At 42.7% G+C, this 25,604-nt stretch overlaps 2 protein-coding genes across 5 annotated transcripts in view; one reads left to right on the top strand and one right to left on the bottom strand.

The window, feature by feature from the left end:
- SLC41A2 (solute carrier family 41 member 2) overlaps positions 1-2,251 on the top strand; it is a 45,481-nt gene extending 43,230 nt beyond the window's left edge. For both annotated transcript variants that reach the window (XM_068142295.1, XM_068142296.1), the window contains exon 11: positions 340-2,251. In XM_068142295.1, coding sequence (XP_067998396.1) covers positions 340-525 — 186 coding nt within the window. In that variant the 3' untranslated portion in view covers positions 526-2,251. The remainder of the gene's footprint in view (positions 1-339) is intronic.
- Positions 2,252-11,598: 9,347 nt separating this feature from the next.
- Positions 11,599-25,604, bottom strand: part of CHST11 (carbohydrate sulfotransferase 11) — a 173,716-nt gene continuing 159,710 nt past the window's right edge. For all 3 annotated transcript variants that reach the window (XM_068142290.1, XM_068142291.1, XM_068142292.1), the window contains one exon: positions 11,599-16,433. In XM_068142290.1, the coding sequence (XP_067998391.1) occupies positions 15,585-16,433 (849 nt within the window). In that variant the 3' untranslated portion in view covers positions 11,599-15,584. The remainder of the gene's footprint in view (positions 16,434-25,604) is intronic.

Raw genomic sequence — 25,604 nt, 5'->3', positions numbered from 1 at the left:
TGAACAAGAAGTGCAGTTCCGTGTTTCACTGGAATTTATGCTTTTTCTTGCCATTTTCAAAGTCCTCAAGCATACACCAAGTGAAGAATGCTATAAATCATTCAATCTGTTTTTTCTACCTGTGCATATGATTGGGAGAAGTTGGCTATATGTCCCTGCCTCTAGTTGTAGGGCCTGTTTCAAAAAGCTATTTTGTGTCCCTGTCTCTAGTTGTAGAGACTCTTTTTCAAAAGCAGTTGTGTACAACAGGGCTGCATACTAAAGAGACAATAATCTTGGCTGTTGGCTTCCTTTCAATGTAACTTACATGATAATAATACAGACTTTGATGTTCCCTAGGTGTTTACCCTGTTATGGATTGCTGACTGGATGGTGCACCACTTCTGGAAGAAAGGAAAAGATCCTGATAGTTTTTCTATTCCTTATCTTACTGCACTGGGAGATCTGCTTGGAACTGCCTTACTAGCTATAGGTTTTCATTTTCTGTGGCTCATAGGTGACAGAGATGGTGATGTTGGAGACTAGCTACTCCGATGGATGCAATGACTTTTCCAGGAATGTTGGCAAGACCAACCATTCCACTTGAAGGTCCTCAAAGTGCTTGTTCCATCTGGTATGAGTAAATCAAGATGACACAGATCTAAAACAGCCTTAATGATTTTAATGCAGTTTGCTTTTTAAAAAATAGGATGGAACTAGGAGGATACTTGAGACTTTGACTCTGAAACCAAGGTGGATTGCTGCTAATCAAAACCATCTGAATAGGCACAGTGAAGGGCAGATCAATCCTTTATCAAGTTTCACGTTTTTAGAAGATCTGTTCTTTTAAAAGAAGAATTCCTTACCTGTGTGGCGAACCAGAACAATCTCTAGTTGCTTGTTCACTGGTGATGGAGGAGAGGGTAAGACCCAACCAGTGGTTTGCCTTGTCTTTCCCTCTTGGGAACAAAGTGGGTATAGATTTTCATCTTACCACCAAAGTGGTTAGTGGACCTCAGATGAATTAAGTTTCATAGACATTACCTGATTAGTTGAGGATATGTTCTTATCTTGCAATTTCAGTGGTGTAGCTCTCTGATCATTGCAGACTTGGTATCAATAATAACTGTTATGGTGAGTTGAACCCTGACTGTCTAAACACTTTGTCACTTTATGTATACTAGTGTGAACATCAACATTTACAAAATCAGACACTTGAAAAGCACTTTGTGCTAAAAAAAAAGGAAAAAAAAGGCAACCTAATTATTTTTCTGTTGTGTCTTTTTAGCAAAAGAACATAGTAAAGACAAAGTGACACTGACCTGATCAATAGTAATGGGTGAAATCCTTGTGTGGGAAAATGTACTTTCATTTAGCAACTGAAAAGATGTTTAACTAGCTGATAATGGTGTGGTGATGGCCAGTGTCCTGATTTTGATAAAGTATTTAGGGGTGTTGATTCAACTGTAAATACTGATCCCTGCTTAAAATTTGGGGATAAGAGATTAGGCTTCTGGGTTTTTTTTTAGGCATTTAGGAAGGTACAGAAACTTCTAAAATTCCAGAGCTGTCTTCGTCATCCATTTCTAAGCAAAAATCTCTGCTAACACAATTTCTGTTGTCAAACAGTGAAAGTAATGTGGTCAATGAGGAATATGACTGTTTCTGAATGATCTGACTTATTTGTATACCTCAGTGTTTCAAGTAAGACTTTGATCATGAGGACTCTGGTTGCCACTTTGAAAAAAAACTGTACTAATTGCTCTCTTTCACAACCTAGTGGGAGTTCCACACAGCATATGCTGTCCAAGGCTGTAGCAGAACAAAGTGAGCAACCCCTTGTTTTAAATGTGCTTTAATTTAAAGGTTTAAATTCTGAGATTTAAAATAGGCAACTAAATCCATATATCAGCCTATGTCGTAATCCTGTAAACATTAGACAGGTGATTTGTGCATCTCAATTGTCCATTTTAATTTGATGGACCTACTCAGATTGATTTAATTAGGTGGATACTGTTAATGGGGCTTCTGTAGGTGTCGGTCACCTTCAACTCTGTGGAAGTTGAAAGTTCTGAAAATGAAACCAGCTCTTCAGTGCCTACACAGGGATTTAGATGCCTGACTTTTAGCTCCCTCATTCAAACCCTTTTATTTAAGCTTTTTCTTACGGTTATGATGACATAGTTGTTTCAGTGAATTACATGTATTATGTCTTTTAATAAAATAGCCTCTTGTATGTAGCATTGCAGGATATACCATTAAATTGTTTAAAATGCACTAGATATAACTCATCTTTTTACTTTTATTTGAATGTGTTTCTTTTTTCAATGATGGTTGTTTATTTTGGGGACAGATGAGGATGCAAATTCTGACAGAATAGAGTTATTCTGACAGAATAACTCTATTCTGACCTCTGTGCCTGGAAAGATCATGGAGCAGATCCTCCTGGAGTCACTACTGGCTCAGAAGAAAAGTGAAGAGGTGATTGGGAACAGTCAGCATGGCTTTGCCAAGGGCAAATCCTGCGTGACCAACCTGGTTGCCTTCTATGAGCAGGTGACAAAATTAATAGATGAGGGGTGAGCAACTGATGTCGTTTACCTGGACCTGAGCAAAGCCTTCGACACTGTCCTGCACCACATCCTGGTCTCCAAACTGGTGACACATGGGTTTGATGGGTGGACCACTAGATGGATAAGGAACTGGCTTGATGGCTGCACCCAAAGAGTGGCTGTCAATGGCTCCATGTCCCAGTGGAGGCCAGTGACAAGCGGAGTCCCTCAGAGATCTGTCCTGGGACCTGTCTTGTTCAACATCTTTGTGGGTGATATGGACAGTGGCATTGAGTGCACCCTCAGCAAGTTTGCTGATGACACCAAGCTGTGTGGTGCAGCAGACACGCTGGAGGGAAGGGAGGCCATCCAGAGGGACCTTGACAGGCTGGAGAGGTGGGCACAAGCCAACCTCATGAGGTTCAACAAGAGCAAGGGCAGGGTCCTGCATCTGGGTCGAGGCAATCCCAGGCACAAATCCAGGCTGGGCAGTAACTGGCTGGAAAGCAGCCCTGAGGAGAGAGACTTGGGGGTGCTGGTGGACAAGAAGCTCAACATGAGCTCTCAATGTGCACTTGCAGCCTGCAAAGCCAATCAGATCCTGGGCTGCATCAGGAGAAGTGTGGCTAGCAGGTCGAGGGAGGTGATCCTCCCCCTCTACTCAGCCCTGGTGAGACCCCACCTGGAGTACTGTGTCCAGTTCTGGAGCCCCTATTACAAGAGGGATGTGGAGGTGCTGGAACGTGTCCAGAGAAGGGCCACAAGGATGATCAGAGGGCTGGAGCACCTCTCCTATGAGGACAGACTGAAGGAGTTGGGGCTGTTCAGTCTGCAGAAGAGAAGGCTCCGAGGTGACCTCATTGTGGCCTTCCAGTATCTGAAGGGGGCCTACAAGAAGGCTGGGGAAGGACTTCTCAGGATCTCAGGTAGTGATAGGACTAGGGGGAATGGAATGAAGCTGGAGGTGGGGAGATTCAGGCTGGATGTGAGGAGGAGGTTCTTCACCATGAGAGTGGTGAAGCCCTGGAATGGGTTGTCCAGGGAGGTGGTCGAGGCCCCGTCCCTGGAGGTGTTTAAGACCAGGCTGGATGAGGCTCTGTCCAGCCTGATCTAGTGTGGGGTGTCCCTGGCCATGGCAGGGGAGTTGGAACTAGATGATCCTTGTGGTCCCTTCCAACCCTGAATGATACTATGATACTATGATAATAGAGTTGTTCTGATAGAGATGCCATCTGATTCAACTAAGCTGCCCTTTCAAGGACTTTTCTTACTGGAGTTACTGGCTTTTAATTAAATTCCTAATTAATTTTAAAACTAATTGCAAGGGTTTTGTTTTGTTTTGTTTTGTTTTTACAAAAGCAGATTTCTTGAGCTACTTGTGATCAATGCTTAATCTGATGTCTGGGGGCATTGCAGTGTTCAGTCATGAGAGCATCCTCAGCATATTAAATATCTTCCCAGGAAATAAACAACCATTGGTATACTCTGCTGACAAATGGGTGAGGGTTGGGATTTCAGAGTTGGGAGAGAAATGTTAAATGGGGTAAATTAAGGAAAATTCGAGAGAAGAAAAATCTGTTGACAGACTGGAATAATCTGGGCATGGAAACAGTAAGTGATGGGAAAGTGTGATGGTACTTCAAGATGGGGGAAGTTCATTGCATGGCAGAAAGAGCAAAATCCATATTGTGGGAAGAGGTGCAAACTGCATTCACTGTGAGAAGCAAGAGCAAACAGAAGGAAGTTATTTGGAGAACAGAATAAAAATGCACAGCCAAGCTTGTTTTGCAAGAAGGGAGGAAAAATGCAACTCATGTTGAAAGCTCTCTTATAGAATCAGTAAGGTTGGAAAAGACCTCAAAAGATCATCAAGTCCAACCTGTCACCCAAGACCTCATGACTACCAAACCATGGCACCAAGTGCCACGTCCAGTGCCCTCTTGAACACCTCCAGGGATGGTGACTCCACCACCTCCCTGGGCAGCCCATTCCAACAGCTAACAACTTTCTCTGTGAAGAACTTTCTCCTCACCTCAAGCCTAAACTTCCCCTGGTGCAGCTTGAGACTGTGTCCTCTTGTTCTGGTGCTTATTGCCTGGGAGAAGAGATCAGCCCCCTTCTGGCTAAAACCTCCCTTCAGGAAGTTGTAGACAGCAATAAGATCTCCCCTGAGCCTCCTCTTCTCCAAGCTAAATAACCCCAGCTCCCTCAGTCTCTCCTTATAGGGCTTGTGCTCGAGGCCTCTTCCCAGCCTCATTGGTCTTCTCTGGACATGTTCAAGAGTCTCAACGCCCTTCTTAAATTGAGGGGCCCAGAACTGAACACAGTACTCAAGGTGTGGCCTAACCAGTGCTGAGTACAGGGGCAGAAAGACTTCCCTGCTCCTGCTGGCCAGGAATAACCCAGAACAGCACAAAGACTTTGTGAAATTATGTGTTTGAAATTCCTTATAATTATAATAATGTTAAGATCACTATTGCAAAGGTGGTAGACTCTTAAGAGGTGCAGAAAATGGCAGTGGTATATGGTAATTGAATTATACCCGCTTTAAAAAGAGTAAGGTGATGTTCAAAGCAATGTGAAGATTCTTAGTGGGATTTCTCTTCTATTTTTGGCTAGGTTTTCTGTGATACCATACATTGTTTTAATTGTGTTCTCTAATCCATTCCTAGCCAAGTCAGTCTGTTGTTCAGTTGTCTTTTGGATTTTTGTTTCCCCTTCCATACTCAAGGTTAAAAATAATTAAAAAAATCAACTTTCTGTATATAAAGGTGGGGAGGAAGAACTAATGAACAGGTATGTTCTGTCATTAAACCCACATTCTGATATCACAGTATCACCAAGGTTGGAAGAGACCTCAAAGATCATCAAGTCCAACCTGTCACCACAGACCTCATGACTAGACCATGGCACCAAGTGCCATGTCCAGTCCCCTCTTGAACACCTCCAGGGATGGTGACTCCACCACCTCCCTGGGCAGCACATTCCAATGACGAATGACTCTCTGGTGAAGAACTTTCTCCTCACCTCGAGCCTAAACTTCCCCTGATGCAGCTTGAGACTGTCTCCCCTTGTTCTAGTCCTTACTGTTAAATCCAATAAAAATTTTATCATCATGCATGCTGTACATGGATACTGTAGGAAATTTAGTAGTAAGAAAACATGAATAATTCACAATTAAAGCTAAGAACCAATGTGTGTTGTAAATACACAAGATAATCATATTCTGGCTGTGTACCCAGAAGCAGCAGTGTACCCCTCAGTGATTCAGCACTGGCAGAGCTGAATGGTCTTTATCTGCAGCTAAAAATTTGTGTCCTGCTCAAATCTCATTTCAACTCCTAGTTGTATCTTTAATATGCAGGATACTTCATCATACCTCTATTTATGCTTTCCTCAACTCAACCTATACTTGAAATTTGCTTCTTCCTTTACTTAGCATTTTTCAGCTTGCTCTTTTGGGAGATTGTTTCCTCTTCAAGAGTTGCTGAAAGTCTTGAGAAGTCAAGGAAGTGCTTTCCTTGAATAATTTTGAATCTGATTTTTGCAAGTGAAATGCAGTCCTGAATGAATTACATGGTAGGTGCCTTTGGGAATAATTGACTACTGAATTGTTCCTTGAGACTTAGTGTCTCCTAGTTCACAGACTTACATTCCAAGTTTTGCTGTGTATAGGATCTGAAGAGGATTTTGTCTGTTTCCTAGTGTTCTCCTGTCATCTCCTGGTTTTCATTAATGAAGTTGTTACCATGTCCTGTCTGCAGTAGACAGCATGTTAAAAGAATTTGTCATTCTAAGCAGTTTTCCAAAAATTATGTGCAATAATACTTTTTTATATACTTGGGCAGCAATCATCCACTACTTTCCCGTTAATACAATGGTTAGCTTTAGATCATCGAAAGCCCTTTCTTTCCCATATGCTTTTGAAGCAAGCGTTTTACCCTGTGCAAATACAACCAGTTACTTTATCATGTTATAGTAATACAAGATTCTGGAGTAAGATTAGTACATGCTTCATCTCAATTGTTTTGAAAACTGGACCCATTTTTACTTGTTACACAGGAAAATTTAGACATGTCTGATTAATTCTAATCCTACAGAGATGGATGGTAGATTTAATTTAATATAGAAGAGTATCCCTGGAGTTTGGAGCATTCCCACAATGGAAGCTAGGTCCCTGCCCATGGCAGAGGGGTTGGAACTAGATGATCCTTGTGGTCCCTTCCAACCCTGAATGATACTATGATACTATGATACTATGATTAAGCTTTACTGTGTTAGGTGACTGAGATCAGCTTAGGTACCAAGATGATTGGGAGATGTAAGGTAACTGCCTTATTTATCTAATACATGAAGACTGGCTGATCACTTCTGTTTCATTCATTTCACCTTTATGCTTTGAGGTTGCCATTGAGGCTTCTTCAGAGCCAATCCACTAAGGCCACACTAGGCACTTACACATTAGTGTGTCTCATGTGCATGGAAGCTGTGGTTCCTCTTCTGTAACAGAAGACGTTAAGGCCATTGACAAAACACCTTACCTGCAAAACCTGCCTGCTATCTGTGCAAAATGGAAGATCTAAAATGCTAAAAATTTAGATAAAAAAAGATATTCTCATTCTTAGGTTTCATGTCCAGCTTGCCTTTGCTCAATTCTCACATTTCAAAGCAGATTCATTTATTTGAAGAATAGAATAGAATAGAATAGAATAGAATAGAATAGAATAGAATAGAATAGAATAGAATAGAATAGAATAGAATAGAATAGAATAGAATTAACCAGGTTGGAAAAGACCTTCGAGATCATCAAGTCCAACCTATCATCCAACACTATCTAATCAACTAAACCATGGCACCAAGCGCCCCATCCAGCCTCTTCCTAAACACCACCAGTGATGGTGACTCCACCACCTCCCTGGGCACTCAAAAGCAGTTTAATGTTGGCTCTTAGATACCATGTCTAGGTATGTAGCCTGTGCATGAGCTGTGACTGTCTGCCCCTTAGAGAGAATGAAATCCCTTGCTTTGAGCGGTCTTCACATTAAAGAGAATATGGCACTCTATGGGATTGGCCCTGCATGCAACATGCCGTACTGGCTTGGTGGGGCTCTTCAGACATCTCTAGAGCTGGAAGAGCCATCACTGAGACACCCACTGTTTTGCTGGTACATATTAAGACATGGCTGAAAATTGGGAAAGAAAAATCGTCCATGCAACAGTTCCTGTAACCCATCCAAAGGTATTAAATGAGCTATGGCTCCTCCGCACCACAAGCCTTCGCTCTGACTCATGCAATGTGTCTCAACCACAAGCTTAGCTTCTCTGATACCTTGTTGATTTCATATGGGATGGGAAGTTGCAGCTACCTCTGCAATCCATGTTCTTTGTATTTTCATGTCTTAGTATAGACCCCGAAGGATGCAGAAATGTCCATCAGTTCAAAGGAAGTCCAGTTTTGCTGTTTGCTACAAAAATTGCATTTTAAACATTTATTAAGACCTGTAAATATTTTAAAGTCCTTCTGACTTGAGATTATGGCATTACATAAATGTTTAATAGATACAGAAGCTGCACTTTAAGCACTGATTAATGCACAGGTACCTCTGCAATTTGTATGGCTTCAAGACTGGCACTAAGAGAAACAAACATGAACATTTTTAGTCCTGTTACCATAGGAAGCCTCTTTCAACATATATTCATGGGACAAAACTAACTGGTCACTTTTCTGATTGTTGGTTCTCACACAGCTTTCTGGCATATTATAGAATGGAGATGTTCAGTGTAAGCTCATTTCTAATAATCTGATCTTTTTTTGTGGTTCAGAGCCACAGCTTACCTGCAGACACCTGTCTACTTTGACTACGTCATGGTTGCATGTATCTCTCACATATGTCCTGGTCAAGTCACCCACTAGATGAGGACCAAGTCCATGTACTCCTGTTCATACCCATACAGAAAGCACATGCCACATAAGAGAAGATTTTTTTCCCCTCCACTTCTCTGCCTTTAGGATGCAGCCTGTGTACTCTCCTCTGTCTTGCATTTCTCAGCATAGAAATACTAATTAACATTCTATTTGAGTCATCATTTAGTTTTTATTCTGCTTCCCATAGTCCTGGCAAATATTTGCCAGGTAACCTAAAACATGCTACAATAAGCAAAGCAAGATTACTCACCTCACTCAGTTTTCAAATGCTTTTCTCTGATTTAATTCTCAATACCTCAGGAGGGGACTCCTCAACCTGACTCTTTCCATCTTAAATTACATCCCATCTTGCATTCCTTTTTTTTGTGGTGATACAGCCAATTTCTCACCTGAATTGCGCTCAGCTCTGCCTCCTTTTAATCCTTGCACCACTGACTTCAAGGTGATTTTTTATAAGAAAATAATTCTGTATTTAATTACTGAGGTTTTCCTAAGTGAAAAAGAGAGGCTTCAGGAAGCATCTGCTTTAGGAATGATACGTGTTGCACATTAGATTGTACTGCGCACACAGCAGTAACATTTTAATGGCAAAATAGCAAAGTATGTTGTAAAATGAATGCCAAATAGTGGAAATGTCAGGTCTTTCTATGTAAGTGAAGGTAAATTTCTAAGTAAATGACATATAGCTGTAATTCCTTGAGGGAAAATGTTTTTCTAGAATGTGTGTCTCAGCATTTACCTGAACACCTCTGCAAGAAGTGTTTGCTGCTTCTAGCGTGTCTGATTTGACTTTTCATTCTAATGAATGGTAAAAAGAAACATGCAGTGATTGATTGCATTAATGGAGCAAACAGTCACTTTAAAAAAAAACCCAAATCACTATGACAACTCTACTTTGGGCATAAAACTAAACCTGTTTTAGCTAGAATAGTTAAGTCTGACTAAATTGAGCCTAAGAAAGGCTTAGGCAATACCAAACCTTGTCTTTGCAGAAGCTTTTACAGGAAAGCAGAGCCTGCGGTGGGTTAGAGGTTTTGACTTGACGTAGGGCTGCAAATACCTGCTGACAGCACAGAGACCTCTTGCTAACTACATAGTCATGAATTGCCACAGTATAGTTCTAGTTTGTAGAATAACCTGAAGCCTAATGGCCCCCAGAACAAGGGGACATAGTCTCAGAACAAGGGGACATAGTCTCAAGCTGCGCCAGGGGAGGTTTAGACTTGAGGTGAGGAGGAAGTTCTTCACCGAGCGAGTCATTCGTCCTTGGAATGGGTTGCCTAGGGAGGTGGTTGAGTCATCGACCCTGGAGGCGTTCAAGAGGAGATTGGACGTGGCACTTGGTGCCATGGTCTAGTCATGGGGTCTGTGTTGATAGGTTGGACTCGATCCTCGAGGTCCTTTCCAACCTAAGTGATACTGTGATACTGATACTGTGGCTTCAGTGCAATTACTCAGCTGAATCTTACTCTGACAGCTTTATGAATTAGTAAAAAATAGAAACAAGGGTATAAACTCTGGATTGATTTTTTTTTCCCCTCTTACTGAGAAAAACCAGCTTTGTTGGCTGTTTTGGTTTTTAATTGAAAGCTCTGACTGCAATGAGATTTTCAAACCCACAAAACGTTACTTGAAAAGCTGCATCTCGTTTTCCCACAGAATCTGTCAGTTTGTTGCACTGCTACAGGATGTATGCTACCAAACACCTGAGGAAATGTTCTCTCAGATCTCCATTTACTCAAAATCAGAGGCAGAAGAATCAATCTCAATGTCAAAATCAATGAGGGAGGGGTGGGGCTAGCAGTTTAAATGGTCTGCTAGCCCCTGACATGCTCCACTCAATTTTGGTGCCCTCCCCAGTGCCACAGGGATGTTAAGATGCTGGAGAGGTTACAGTGATTGGATACCAAGATGTTGAGTGACCCAAAGCATATCACCTACAAAGAGATGTTGCAGGATCTGGCCTGAGTTAGTCTGGTGATGGTGTGGCTAACTAGAAATCCAATAGCATTCTGCTACTCGAAGGAGACTTTCAAAGAAAGCGAATCCAAACTCTTCTTCCAGCAGTGATAGATAATGGAAACAAGTCCAAAGGCTGTGGTCTTAAAATGACCATTAGGGAAAAACCATCTCTGCTGGATTGGTATTGCACTGGAACAGGTCACCCAGAGAGGCTCTGAGCCCTCCATCCCCAGTGGTATGTAAGGCTTGGCTAGTCAAAACCACAATTTAGTTTTGGTGATCTTCAGCAGTAAGGTGGCCCAGCTGACCTCCATGATCCCTTCCAACAACACAGTCAGGATTGTGAGTGGGTATTGCCCAAATGTATACTTTTCCCCCTAATTTATGATGCTGATTTCCTCACTAAATTTGCCCTTAAAGCCCAGGTGGAAGTTTCTGCTTTGGGGTTAGATGTGGCTAGATGTGACCTCAGTGGAAACCACAGATGAGTGTATTTGAGGACTGCTGGAAATGTTTAACTCAAAGCCATTGGTAACAAATTAAAAGGAAATTGGGCAAGCAGATGGCCTAAAGCTTATCATGTCTGGAGTTTATGTCATCTGACTGACACTGAAACATCCTTGCTTGAGGTAGAACATTTCTGTGCCCGTGTCAGGTCTTAAATTGACAGCTCTCATCCATGCTGGGTTAGATCATCAGGATCTCAGGTAGTGATAGGACTCGGGGGGAATGGAATGAAGCTGGAGGTGGGGAGATTCAGGCTGGATGTGAGGAGGAGGTTCTTCACCATGAGAGTGGTGAGACCCTGGAATGGGTTGTCCAGGGAGGTGGTCGAGGCCCCGTCCCTGGGGGTGTTTAAGAGCAGGCTGGATGAGGCTCTGTCCAGCCTGATCTAATGTGGGGTGTCCCTGGCCATGGCAGGGGGGTTGGAACTAGATGATCCTTGTGGTCCCTTCCAACCCTGAATGAAACTATGAAACTATGAAACTATAAGGAAGGGAGCAAGAAAGATGTTCTTAGATGATTTTAGTCTTCCTGCTCCATAGCAGTAGATAATTTTGAGTCTTCTGCTTGCCCTGCCACAATAACCCTTGTGACAAAGCAAAGCTATGCAGACAGCAATCCCACCCTGGTAGACCCACCCTGAAAGCACGAGCCAGAAATAAAGCACACAGAGAGGAACTTTCTTTCTTCAATTTAATTGAAGTTACTTAGAAAAATAATCAGGCTTGAATGGCTTTTTTTTTTTTTTAAGGAAAGATTCATGAGCAGTTCACACTTGTGTTGGCAATGTATAATTTAGCTTTTTTTCTTTATTAACAGTATATTTAGGTATGAGGAGATACTTTTCTACAACAAGCCTTCTACTGCATACAAATAGGTTAAAAAAAAAATCCACCCCCACATCGATGTTAAATTATTCGTACACATTTTATTGTGCATGCATGTAAGAAAATAACACTCTCTGTAACAAGAGTAATAGTAAGGACAGTCCCTTTTTGTACCTGAAAAGTGCAGCAGACTACAGTGAAACCTTAAAAGGTCTGGGATCAACTTACTTCTAAAAGCACTTCTGCTTGTGGATTATTTATTTAGTTTGTCTTTACACAGCGCATGGTTCAGGCAGTTTGCACATTTCTGTGACAATGGGCATGGTTTATGAAGAGGCTGAAGCATGGACCAAGTCAAGCTTGGGAGGGGCCTCCCACCACCCAGGAATCACCACATTGCGATTGACCCAGTCCAGCCTGGGCTCCAGGTTATGGTGCTTGGTGCCATCTGAGGGGAATGAACCCCTAGCTGTGAGTCTCGTGCCAAGGTGCTGCAGGGCTCAGTGCTGGCCTTGCCAAAGACAAGGAGGCACCAGCTGCTCAGAAATGAGGATCACCATTCCTCAAGCCCAGCAGCAGAGGACTGGGGACAGAAGTGGGGGTCAGGACCTTCCCTGCTGCACCCTTTCTGCACTCACCACTACTTGACCATAATAACGCATAGCCTTCTGAATCAGCATCTCCTCAGGTGGCCCTTGTGGTCCCATGAGTGCAGCTATACTTTGCATTTTGCTGTGGCTGCAGTTTGGGCCATTTGACTCCCAGGACCAACTGTGGCCACAGCAGAAATTAATCCAGGACCTCAGGAACAGACCTGCTTCTCTACTTCTCCATCTGGAGGAAACCCTTTGACCTGGTGAGGACTTTGTGCTCACCATGCAAGACACACAATCATATCCAGCATGCCAGCTGTTCATTTTAAAACACAGCTCCACAACCCACTCACAGCACCCCAAAATAGATAGAGCACATTTAAATAAGCAGTTTGTAGTAGTTTAGGATCAAGGTTTTTAAAAAGCAAGTGACTTTTAAATACTCCTTTCAGTCCACATGAAAGCCATCTCAATACTGAGCATCTGCCCACAGGGCATCCCTCTGCTGTGAGGCAGAATCTGGGTGATTGACCCCAAAAGCTGCTGCTAAAATTCCCAGCTAAAGCAGTGCTCACCTATAAAATAGGGCAGTTGTGCCTTCAAAATAGTGAAACAAAAGAGGGCATTTCAGAACAGCTTACAGAGAAAAGCCCCAGAAGACAGGGGGAAGCACCCCCCATTTTAAACATATTTACTTTCTGAAACAATTTTTTTCTTAAATGAAAAAAATCACATCACATTCTTTTGGAGGGATTAACAACTAAATGAAGAGAAAATTGGACCAAAATATGAGCACTGTCAGCTACAAGACCAAACAAGCACACAAATAACTTGTGGGAAGTATTGGGAGGGGGCAGGCAGAGAAAAGGAGGAATCCACGCTCAGACAGTTTTGTTTTTTTTCTTAAACAAAAATATCACCACTGAACTACAAACACAAGCAAGCCAGGGCACACCGTGATAGGCACTTGCAACAGCTCTGCACACTCTAAATGAGACAAAACTGCTTTTGAGTAAAGCACCAGCCAGCGATCAGCAACTGTGCAGGAATCCAGAGCTGTCAGGTGCAGCCAGCCAGCTCTTCGCTAGCTGCTGGGTCAGTGCTCCAGGTTATAAATGGGACCTGGGCCATGAAAGCTGCGGCCATTCCAGAATGGATGAGACATTTATTTGTAGGGCATGATTAAAAAAAATAATATATATATATAAATGACCTGAATCCTGGCTAAGACCAAATCCAATTGTGAAAGGACTTCCGCTGCTGTTACGTTAACTTGTTCTTTGCTGAGATCTACTCAGCAACTTAGTTTTGTAAATTAAGATGGAACTGATTTTTCTTCTTCCACCACATGTCCTGCAGGCTAATGTAATTCAGTGGATGTTGTTGGCTACTGCACAGTACCACATTCTCAGGATCTAGCTCTGATATGGTTAAAATAGCTCTGCCTTCAGCTGAGTTTATTTAAATCTTCATTAATTTTTGGAAAGGTTTGGTCTGATCACCAGACTGACATGCAGGCAAGTTAAGACACCATTTTAACCATCAATCAACTTTAAAACAGAATTTAACTTCCCACAAGTGCTTCAATTCAAGCCTCTGCCTCCTTTTGCCTATCAGCTGTCTGCCAGCACTGCTGCCCCAAGGACAGGATAGCTTGGGGTGGCCCCAGACTATTTCCCCAGGCGGGCCACCTGCCATCTGCTTAGCTGTACACCTCACCTGCACCAAGCTAAAGCAAATATTTGGAGAAGCCTGCACTTCTGTCCCCTGAGCTTGCTAACAGATCCACACTGAAATATCATGTTTCATTATTTATTTGCTATGAATAAATTACTACTTGCCTTGCCCAAAACAATTGCTTGGTGTGCTACGCCTGGTACACTGTGGCACCTCAACAAGCTGTTAAACAGAAAACAACCGCTACTGAGACATTTACCTTAAGTAAAAAGGTCATAGTCACGCACCAGAGCTGGCTTAGATGAAATATGAACCCACTGGAAATTAGAAGCATCCCTGTCAATGGTAGTCAGGCATCAAATGAAAAAAAAAGAAAAGGAAAAAAGACGACTCCCACTTCCCTTTAGGAAAAAACCATGAAACCAGCATGGAGGGAGATGAGAGCGTTTTTATTACCGTGCTTGTTTAGAGATCAACACGAAGATGACTTTCTGACTTTTCAAAAGACATGCCTGCATCCTTTCTAGCAACATATCATGACCGGTATCTTTTGAGCACATTTTGCTTGTCCATCTCAAGATCAGTTAGGGAGGCATGATTTGCAGGGGACAGAGCTCATCCCGGCCCCATCCTGGATATGAGTAAAGTCAATACCAATCGGTTTGGACATTCAAAAGTCTCTACAGTCACTTCTAACACTTCTTTTAGTTTTTCTTTCTTTCTTTGTCTTTCTTTTTTTTTTTTTTTTTTTTTCCTCTTTTCTGGAGGACTGTCTGTAAATCTGCATTAATTTGAACTGGCAGGCTTCACATTAGGAGACAACGGGACTGGTCATATTCCTGATAAACTCATTAAGTCCAGACTTACAAAAAGCTTATGGTTTCTCTTCCCAAGGAATACATTCACATTTCTTTCGGTCATGGGGCTTAGATTCCATGAATCTATCAAAATCGGTTTTAAGTTTCCTTTTCAGGGCTAAAAAGGCAGATTTATTTTAGTATATTTTGAGTGCAGTATCACTTTCTGAAGAAATAATTTCCACCACTCTTCTCAACGTGTGCGGCGTCAAGAACCATTCCCGCATTTATCTGCATCGATGGCTTATAGAAGAGAGCGACTGCTTATTACCCAGAGAGACACTCGACTGAGGAAAGCACAAAACCAGACTCCTTTTCTCCAAATGTTCTCTTACCTCTGCTGCTGAAGTGACACCTACCAAGAGACCACGTTTTAAATAAGTATAAATAACATTAATTAAAGCCGGAGGAATGCAAGATCAATGAAGTTCACCAGAACAGAATGAGCATTTTCTTTTCCAAACAGCTAGATCGTCACAATCCTGTTACCCTGTGAAGAGAGCTGTCCTTTCTTACAGTTGATTTAAATAATTTTGACTGTGCTGCTCGCAGCATCATTCAAAAAACAAAAAAAGAAAAATAAAAGAAGAAAATATTAATTTACAAAATAACCCATTCTCCACATTTATTATGACAAATAAAAATCTTAAATAAAATCAGGCTTCCTCTCCCCTCTCTCTCTCTCTCTCTCCCCCCCCCCCCGACCCTCATTCCAATTTCAGGTAGCTTGGCACTGAGTAATTGAACATTAAAAAATCCAGTTTGTAGACTTCGTACAGCTGCGTTTGGTGCTCGGAGCTGATGTTCTGGAAGAACTCTGTGGTCATTTCATCAGTAGTTCTCGTAGACTTTGCATAGGTGGGGAACTTCAGGTAGTTGCCTACTCCTGCCAGCTGGAGAATGTAATTTGAATCCTCTTCGAGCGTTTCGTATTTTCCTATGAGGTCGTAGTGGATGTGGCAAGGGTGGCAGAGAGAGTACACAGTCTGCCAGTGCTCGTTGAAGGGCTCTTCTCTCTGGGTGTGGGGGTCAATGAGGTACGCCACGAACTCTTCGAATTTCACATCGTCGCCTTTACGCAGAGCTTCCTGGGTTGCGTTCTTCCTCTGGCGCCTCACGATTTTGGTGCCGTATCGTTTGTGGAAGGAAGTGTTGTACTTCTGGGTGAACTTGTTCCTGTAGGCTGACACCAGTCTCTCAAAAGGCTCGCGAACAAAGAGGAACTTCATGTAGTTTTTCAAGCGGTGGTTGATCTCTGGTATGCTGTACTGGTTGAGGGTCTTCAAGTTTGAAGACACATGGGCTTCATTGGCTGGGATTTCCATCGGGTCGCTGTACTTGCCTCTTCCTGTCAAAACCATCATGACTCGCTTCCAATTTGTGCAGGCCACTTTGGGAACGTAGCAATAGATCATTTCATGATCTTCATCCACAACCAGGTGTTTGAGATCGTTGGGCGTCAGCACGCGGCGCTTCCTGCTCGAGATGCTGTTTGCTCGGCACGTGTCTGTCACCTGGTCTCGTCTAATCTGATGCAGAATTGCTGTGTTGGACAACTGCAAAGAAAGCACAGGCACCACTGTAAGTCAGGAGGCTGGCAACTCTTACTGCTTCCTTGCTTGTTATACAAAATAGGTCACTGCCTGTATAGAAAACTTCGTTCTGTATCTGAGAAAAATTGTTCCTGTCCTAGAAGATAATCTCTTTTGTCTCAGTCTTTTTGGCATGAGCTGCTTAAGTGCTGTTGACAAAGTGTCTGAGGCTTGCCTTGAAGCCAGCACAAAGGAGCACAAGCACTGACACAGCCTGGTGGCAGGTGAATTTACAGAACTCTCACTTTGAGATGGGGTCACTGCTTAGTCCTGAAAAACAGATCTCTGCCTCCGCTCTACAATTCATCCCACAGCTACAGCAGAGCTGGACCCTGCCTGACCTTTTGCTGCTGAGATGGTGTAGGACAACACCAGAGTTGGAAAATTTGTCAGAATGAAGACAGTATGTGCTCTTGGTGCTGATGCCTATTGTCCTAGACAGTTTAACCATCAAAGCTTGCCAGAAGAAATGAAGTCCATGGAGAGTCCCACTACTCCCCAAGAGAAATACTCACTCAATTGTGATTTCTTGAAGGGCAGGGAGAACATTAACTATGCATTTTCCTCTCTGCTAAAGCCATATTGACAGAGAAGGAAAGAGTGTATGGCCTTCTAACACACAGCACTACTTTCACCCATAGCCCTATATTATTTTTTTAACAGCGCCCTAACTTCCTGTAACTGCTTTGGAGAGGTTCTAATCTCTCCTAGGGTGGACTCACATGGCAGTTGTGCAGAGACTCTTGCCACCAGCCACCTCCAGCCCAGATTGTGTCCAGCAACAACAGTGAGAGATGCTGCCAAGGCAGGTAATGAGCTCTTCTGGGAAACAGGGAATATTAGCTCAAGGACCATACCAACACAGGACTCCTATGGAGCCACCTGAGATGTCTCTGCATGGCAGTGTTTTGCTGTGCAGCCCTGCCCTCACTGCTACGAATGTCTTTTTACATATTCTGAATAAATTGCATCAAAGCAATATGGGGAAGGGTTTTGGTAATGTTATTTACATTTACTTAACATTGCCTGTTGTGGATTTCAAAGAGCCTAATGCTCAGTTAGTTTAGCATCAAAGTCAAGTATTAAGGCAAGTATTGACCAGCAAGAAGGTCTTAGATTCCTTCTTGTGTGCTATGGCTTTCAAAAGCATTTTTCTGATACCTTCTAGTTAGGTTAACATGAATCACAGGATGCTGCAATGAAGTACAGTGTAGACTATACACATCTGCTGTGGGGGTTCTGGCTATAGGGGGCTTTCCCTTCAGTATAATACCCTTGGCACCAACTTGGGGGTCCATACCGAACCTCCAGTTCCTGCAGTTCTGAATCAAATCTCTGCTTTCAATACCAGTAGTTAGCCTTGATTAATATTTTAAAAAGCTTCAAAGTAAAAGAACCAAATACAATTAAAGGCAAATCTCAAACGAAACCCAAGATGGGACCAAGCCAATTATAGGATTTCTGAGCTTTGGAGGGCAACAAAATAAGAACTGTATTGTTACAGGGAGCCCTAAGAGTCCAAGTTTCACCTGCCCAAGGGGCAGCAAAAGCTTTTGCAACACAACAGCAGCAGAGACTCTCCCTCTCTCCAAGCTGCAGTGGGTTGCAGAGGAATGTTCTTGTGGGATGGGCAATACCAAGAGGCTGGTGTTGTCAAACCTAGACAGGAAGATTTTTTCCCATCAGCACAGTATTTATGTGCCAAACCTGGGACCTCTGTATTTTGTACAGTGCCACACACCACTTCTCCTCTGAATTTCTTGGCATTTTCCTCATCTTGTCTCTTTAGCCCCTTTGTTCAGTGAAATGTCATCCAATGGTTAAAACATGCAATAGCTCAGTGCAGCTTCTTTAGACAGCTTGGCTCATCTTTTGTGCATGTGTGGTATCCCCCTGGATACCTCCCAGGTGCACTTCAAGTGTAGTTTTGTGTTATAGTCAGAGATGAGAGGCCAGATGTGAAAAGTGCTTCATGTTTCCCAGGAAAACTGGCTGGCAGGGAGCTTTCAAAATAAGATATTAGAAAGCAGTTGTCAAGGACCACACAGGTTTGTGGAGAAAATGACCTTTTATGTTAATATATATATATATAAATCCCTATTTCAGTTTATGCTGCCTTAGAGAGAAACAGAGCTATTGATCAGCTCTATAATGTTTAGAGTTACCTGTAAATAATTTTCAAAGAACTAAACAAAATCCTATGCAAACACACAAATATATAAACCTTCCTCTGCTGAAATCTCTTCCCCTGCAGACTTTCATTGTATGCTCAAACAGCACAGTACTGCTGCATGCCTCTAGGTTTAGAGTTTAAAAACCATGAGAGATGCCAAATGCCTGAATATCCTGCTACATTACAATATGTTAATGCACTGTACTTGGTTTTCTGGTGGTGTTCTTGGGATAAACACAGAATTAAGTGGATAAGATTCTACAGTCTGTATTAAATAGAAGGTCAGATCTGATAATCTAATGGTTGCTTCAGACCCTAATCTGCATATGAATCTTTGCAGAGCTGTGCTTTGCTCCTGATTTCATTCCTACATCAATAGGCTAACACTTCTTCCCCATACATTAACATTAATGAGATTTTCAGACATTCAGAGTAAGGGGTAGAAATGCAGCCTTACTATTTGCAATTGCAAATGAGATTGCACTACATTAAATTCACTTAAAAGATGATACTTGTGCATTTTGAAGTGGTACTTGTCTCCCACTCTACTTAACATGGAAGAAATGGCATGCAGGTTTGGTCAGATGCATTTACACCAACACCCCAGGACCAGCTTTGCATGTGCTCTGTCCTTTCTGGTGGCACACAGAACACATGTGAAATACCAATGGAAGACTAAAAGAGTGTCGACCTGTTCTCATAAATTACAGTAATACCATTTGGAATGGTTGATGGATGAAGGACCGTGCAGGAAATACAGTTTTGAGAGCTCTGCTTCCCTTTGTTATTTTGCCCATAAACTTCAGCTTATTTAAAACCAACAAAATAAAGAGGCCACTTTTGTGACTGTCCTAGAACAATGCCAGCCATAGCAAAAACCTATTTTCTTCTGCAGCTAACACACTCAGTGCACCCTGGAGGAGTTGTTCTACCTGCCTTCACCAAAGAAGCGGAAGAGTCCTGCTGGCTCTCCTTGAGGTTTAATGCTAACAGCCCTCCTGCTGAAGGGGTGGGTGCCACACTGGCACTGGAGAGCCTTTAAGAAGCTCCTGCAGAACCACTAACCTCTTGTAAGCTGCAAACCACAGAGGACATGCTCCATGGTTCCCAGAGCTGACAGCACCATGTGAGGTAGCCATAACAGAATCACACAGAATCACAGAATTGTCAGGGTTGGAATGGACCCCAAGTATCATCTAGTTCCAGCCACCCTTCCATGGGCAGGGACACCTTCCACTAGATCACTTTTCAATTTGATGTTTTGAAATTGTGTATCAGGATTGGGTTATACAATGCCAATATGGTTCCTCCTCATTTTAAGTTATGGGTAAGGCTTTTAAGACACATAATAATTTCACTCCTGAAGCTAGTGAGATTACATGAGACTGGAACTATATTAATTTAAGCCAGAGGTCCACTTGGACAGTGAAAATGTGCCCACAGCTAACAAGAAAAACACCCTATGGATTTAAGCCACCAGGGAGAGAGAAGATCCAAAGGACAGACACCTTTAAATACATGGATGGTAATGGCAAGTCAAACAATTAGGACCATGGGCTGTCTTTCCCCAAAAGTTGTTACAGAAGTGGCTGCAGTAGAGTTGTGAGAGTGCAGCTGCTGCCTGGACAATGATTGCACCATCTATAGTCATTTCCAGTGGTCATCACTGATCCCTCAGTTCAAGAAGGCACAATAAGTAATGGACTAAATCCACCTCACTTTGGCAGAAGGCACTTTAAGCAAGCGTGCAGGCTACCCTGAGAGCAATGTGAGGATGGTGATAAAGCCAGTGCTCAGGTCTGTCCTCTGACAGTTCAGCTTGGACTTCAGCTGGGCATTAAAGGTTTTGGGAAGCCACCTGATAAAAGCACCTGTTCTTCCCTGAAAGGGCTGACAACACCAAAGCTCCATTTGATATATATATATATATTTATTTTTTTTTTCCTCCTGTGGAAGTCATAAAGTGAGACAGAGAAGAAGGGCATGTCAAGATCAAAGTCCTTCCTTTTCTGGTGCAGCAATCAAGTTGAACGGGGAGGGAACATGAGCAGCAGGAGACTCATAAGCTCAGTGACATTTAAGAGAATAAGAAAAAAAAAGTAGTCAGGGACACTCTGATCCCAGAAGCTTCTCATCTCTGTCACTCCCAAACTAACAGTGGGGGCGGAAAGCCAAGTCCATCCCATTCTGCTCATGTGGCTATCTTCTGTACAGCAGGGTGGGACAGGAGGTGAGGGCTTGAGAGCAGTACACTAGGAAATATACCAATCAGCAGTACATATGCTGGCCTACTGACAATCATCAACCTACAGCATCCAAAGGTTATTCAAGGTAAACCACAGTAATGAAATGGGAGGTATTTTCTTCTGGTTACTTAGGCACAGCAGGGTAAAATAATCTTTGAGTGCCTTTCCAAGCCTGATGGTCAAGCAGCAAGCTCAGATTTAAACCAGGACATTTTAAATTAATGTTTTATTTCTGAATGTAGCAGTCTACTGCCAACCAGGAGCAAAGACCAATCCAGTTCACAGGTATCTGCACTGAAAGCACTTTTTTAATAGGATGGAAATACTTGAGTGTCACTCAAGAAACCCATGAATTAAACTTTGTCTTGCTATAAAAAAGATATCAGTGTGCAGAGTATCCCCCACACTTATAAAGCAGAGTTGTATTTATTTCTACTGCACTGCCTGCAGCTGCTGCTAGTTCTGCACATTACTGTAACCAGGCTCACAACCAACCTCTGCTGGGAGTGCTAACATGACATTTAGGCATGGCAGACTACAGGGCAAAATTATGCAGATTAGAGTGGAACAAGCAGGACAAATATTGTGAATGGGGTTTGCAGTCCCATGCCCTGTTAAAATGATTTTTCTCTTCAGTTTTGCCTCAAAGAAGGCTTCATATCTGCCTTTAGTTCTTCAGTTACACTTGTGTTTGGAGGTTTGGTTACTGTCCTGTGTTACAACTATGAAGGTTGCTGGTGCTCCCCTTATCTACGGTCCAAGCAGCTATCAGTCAAAATCATCTACATCTCTGCTGAACACCTAGTTGGGTCTATTTGGTAGCACTGTTAAGCTTAGCATAAACCAGACCTCAACTCCCCCAAACTCTTCTTCAAGGTATTTGTTAAGAAGGTGTGTGCAGTAGGCTCATAACCCATTGAAAGCAAGGTCTTAAAGTGAAAAGTGTCAGGCTGACTAACTATAGGTGGCACTAACGGTCCTAGTTGTGAGACATTGAGAAAGACTAGGATTTCACTTGACTAAAATCTCTCAGGTGTTATCAGCTTTCCTTTCCCCAGACCATCAGCCACATCACCCAAGTTTCAGGATGTGTTTGTTATTTGATATAGAAAACGTTTCTCAGTATTATTTGCATTTCCCCAAATGCTTAAAGGGTTTTCCTTGAGCACAAGATTACATGCAAACATGTTTCCAAACCTGTTTACACATAAAAAGTGCAACTAAGATTCTTGCAACCCTGATGTGACAGCCTTGAAGTTGTAAATGTATCTGAGACTGTTTTAATACTTGGCTTTTACAATTTGATATATGCACAGTCTCTACACCAAATTACAGTTTGTTAAGAATGTTCAGCATTAGACAAGAAAGGGGAACTAGCAGTTTTTCATATTTGATAGTCTCAAATAACCACAAATAATTAATACTCTTCACAGATTTCTACAGATGACAGTCACACAATTACAGTTATGTAAATCAAAACACTGAATCTAAAAGAACAACTACATGTTAGATAAGGGGATTGTATTATATTTACTTGGACTGCTGTTGCTTTTGTAAGTGACAGCTTTGCAACATTTCATACTTTGATTTATTTCACATTTCACAGCCTATTATTCTTGACTTTGTCAAAAATCTCCAGCACTTATAAGCGAGAACCCCACAAAACCTCAGCTTATACTAGTTCAAAGCCCATTAAGATAGACAAGAAAGCACATTGTGTGTACTGGAGATGGAAATGCTTAACATCTTCCCTGACAACTTGCAGACAGACAAATTGGAATACAAATTTGCTCTGAAGATGTCTCAACAGAGTGTCCAGATAATAGAAGATAATAAAACCAATATTAACTTAGGAGTTTTTTCACTAAGGGAGAAAATTCTAGAGACAAATTATATCCTCTAAAGGAAACTCTTGAAATATTACAAAGCTGCTCTCTCTTCTCCATTTCAAGCATTGAACTTATTGCCTTGCAGAAAAGATAAGGCTGAATATGTGGCTTCTTTCAGTTCTCTGTATTGCAACCTGAGATAACCAAACCATTTTCAGTTCCCACTGATGCACCAGGGCTAACAAGAAGGGTTGAACAACAAGAAGGGTTGAAGCTGTTCAGAGTAAGCCTGAACACAGAAGCTGCTAGCATTGTATTGTCAAAACCCCTAAACTGCTTCACACATTCCCTCCTTTATCTTATGCACACACTCAACTTTGTCCATGTGTGTGCATGTAAAAGGGAAGGGTGAAAGAATTCAGCAGTTGCATTGCCTTGTGGTCAGAGGCTGTAGTTATCCGAGTAACAACACATCCCAAACCCTTATCAACTTTGGCATTCACTCTTCTTGGTCCAGGTACATGATTTGAGTGCTAAAAAAGCAACAACACTAAACTAATCACAGAGCAGACACACATGTGGCTGCAGGTGCTAAAGCTTTTCTGGCAAAACTTCAAAACTAGGTCATTAAGCATTGGCCTTTTTGTCTTGGAGAGACAGCAAAATACCACAGTGAGTGTAAATGGTACAGAAATCACCTTCATAGTTTCATAGTTTCATTCAGGGTTGGAAGGGACCACAAGGATCATCTAGTTCCAACCCCCCTGCCATGGGCAGGGACACCCCACACTAGATCAGGCTGGACAGAGCACCTTGATAAAAGTGACACCAGTTGTGTTAAAGCCATCGTTTTAATCAGCCTAAGACTCTGTCACACAGTAAGACATGGATTCAGGGGAAAAAGAAAAGAGCAAGCCTTCTTTAAATGACACCTCCTGTATAATCCCAAACACTTTGGGAAGCCTCTCCATTCCCGTTCTCCCTACTAGAATCTATTTGGTGTCAGGACTCATACAGTCCATCGGGTTTAGTGCTAGTAAGAGGAATGAATACATCCTGTAAAAAGTACCTCCTGAACAAGGTGATGGAAACTTTGGAAGTCTTCAGGAAGACCAGCCAGAAAGACTGGCTCTGGCCATAGAGGGGCTGAAGGACATGCTGCTATGTGTGCTACTGTTCTGAAGCTCTGGGGGAATCTTAGACAAGGCAGGCAAAATCAAAATGACTGAGTTTAAATGCAATACACACAACATCAAGAAAGCTGAAAGGAGGTGGGAATAATTAAAGCAAAAATCTCCATGTCAGTGGGTTTCTTATGATTTAACTTCTAGAAGATAAGTTTGGAGCCTTCTGTTGTGTGTACAAAGAACACTTTGCATTGTCCATCCAGCAGCTGATGCTGGCTGTCAGAAGGGAGGGGGAGAAGGAGAATTTGGCAGATGGCCACCTTTTTTTTCTTCTTTTTTTTTTCCCTTTTCCCCTCTCACAGCAAAAAAGAGGTGGATGAAACCCTAGGCTGGGACCTGAGCTGCTGCAGTGGCATGAGGGTGAGGGAGCAGCACTGCCTTCCCACAGCAGAAGCTCTGCTGCCAGGAGCCTGACCGCTGCGCAGCATTGCTTTGACAGAAAAGGATGGGGTGTGATGAATTTGTCCGCTCCTGGCTCATTCTTTAAGTGCAGCCATAAATCACTGCTTGTATTAAAAAGCTGAAAGGTCTGGCTATGCTATGAATTTTAATTTTAAAATGAAAACTTTCTGGCCTTTCCCCTCCAACACACGCACAGAGATACACACGTGAGGGCTGGAGCGGGGCTCACACTCACTGGACCTGTGCAGTCACACAAAGGGACATAACCACAGTCTTTCTAATAATCCTTGGACCCCAGGCATGGATGTTTCACCTCTATGCTACAATCACTGGCCACTCAAAGCTGCCACAAGTAGCCCTTATGAGCCACTACCTTCAATGCTCTTAATTACTCTAACAGTGGATTGACAGCAGTGAGTTCTCACTCACACTGGTGGGGAGTTGGGACCTGGTGGTGGGACACAACAATATCCCACATTTGAAATGTACAAGGGATTGCACTCAGCCTTCTTGGCTGAGGGGGAGCTGATTGTATCTGGCCTTGCCTGGGAAAGGCTCTTCCTGAGGATACACTTCTGCTGGCTGCAGCTGCTTGGGAAAAGGCTGGGCTTGCAGAACTGCCTCCAAGTCACCAGGGGTGGTAGATAGGGTGAAAGGGACTGTTTATCTCAGGACTCCCAGGCTGCTGTCAACGCAGAGATGAATCATGAACTGGGACAATCCAAGCCTAGGGACAAGCATTGGGAAACTTGAAGCCAAGGGAGTGATCTGTAGCTGCTGTAGTCTGCTATTACATCTCTACTGTAGGAGCTGTAGATGTGGTTTGCAAGGAGAGGCTTGAGAACTGGTTAGGAAAAGGCAGGCTGTGGACATTTGTAAATGGTGCACCAGGAGGAGCACTGGGCTGGGGATGCAGGGAGTCAGTCAGGGTGGAGCTGGGAGTAGCCCTTTAAAAACAGAATAAGAAACTGCATTTTAATGTAGCTGGCATCTAGGAGACAATGGAAAAACTGACATTTATTTCTCTGCTGCAAGAAGTTGTGGTAGTACGGCTGAGATAAACTGGGTGGAAGGGGAAAACAGGACAAAATAGATACGTAAATACAAAAATACATAAGAAATTCCACAAGGAGGAAGGGAATAATCTTCTGTCTGAACTCAGTGTGGTTAGGACAAGTAGTAATATAGCTAAACAAGAGAGATGCAGTGCAGACATAGGAAAAATCCCAACAGAAAGCATAAAATAGGTTTGTGCTGAAACAGGCTGAGAAATCCCCAGCAACAGGAACCTCCACCTG

Source organism: Melanerpes formicivorus, unplaced genomic scaffold, assembly GCF_026170545.1.
Source record: "Melanerpes formicivorus ecotype bairdi unplaced genomic scaffold, bMelFor1.0.p_v2 SCAF_8, whole genome shotgun sequence".
Classification (NCBI taxonomy): Eukaryota; Metazoa; Chordata; class Aves; order Piciformes; family Picidae; genus Melanerpes; species Melanerpes formicivorus.
The sequence above is the reverse complement of the archived record's forward strand: the minus strand, read 5'-3'. Positions and strand labels throughout refer to the sequence as shown.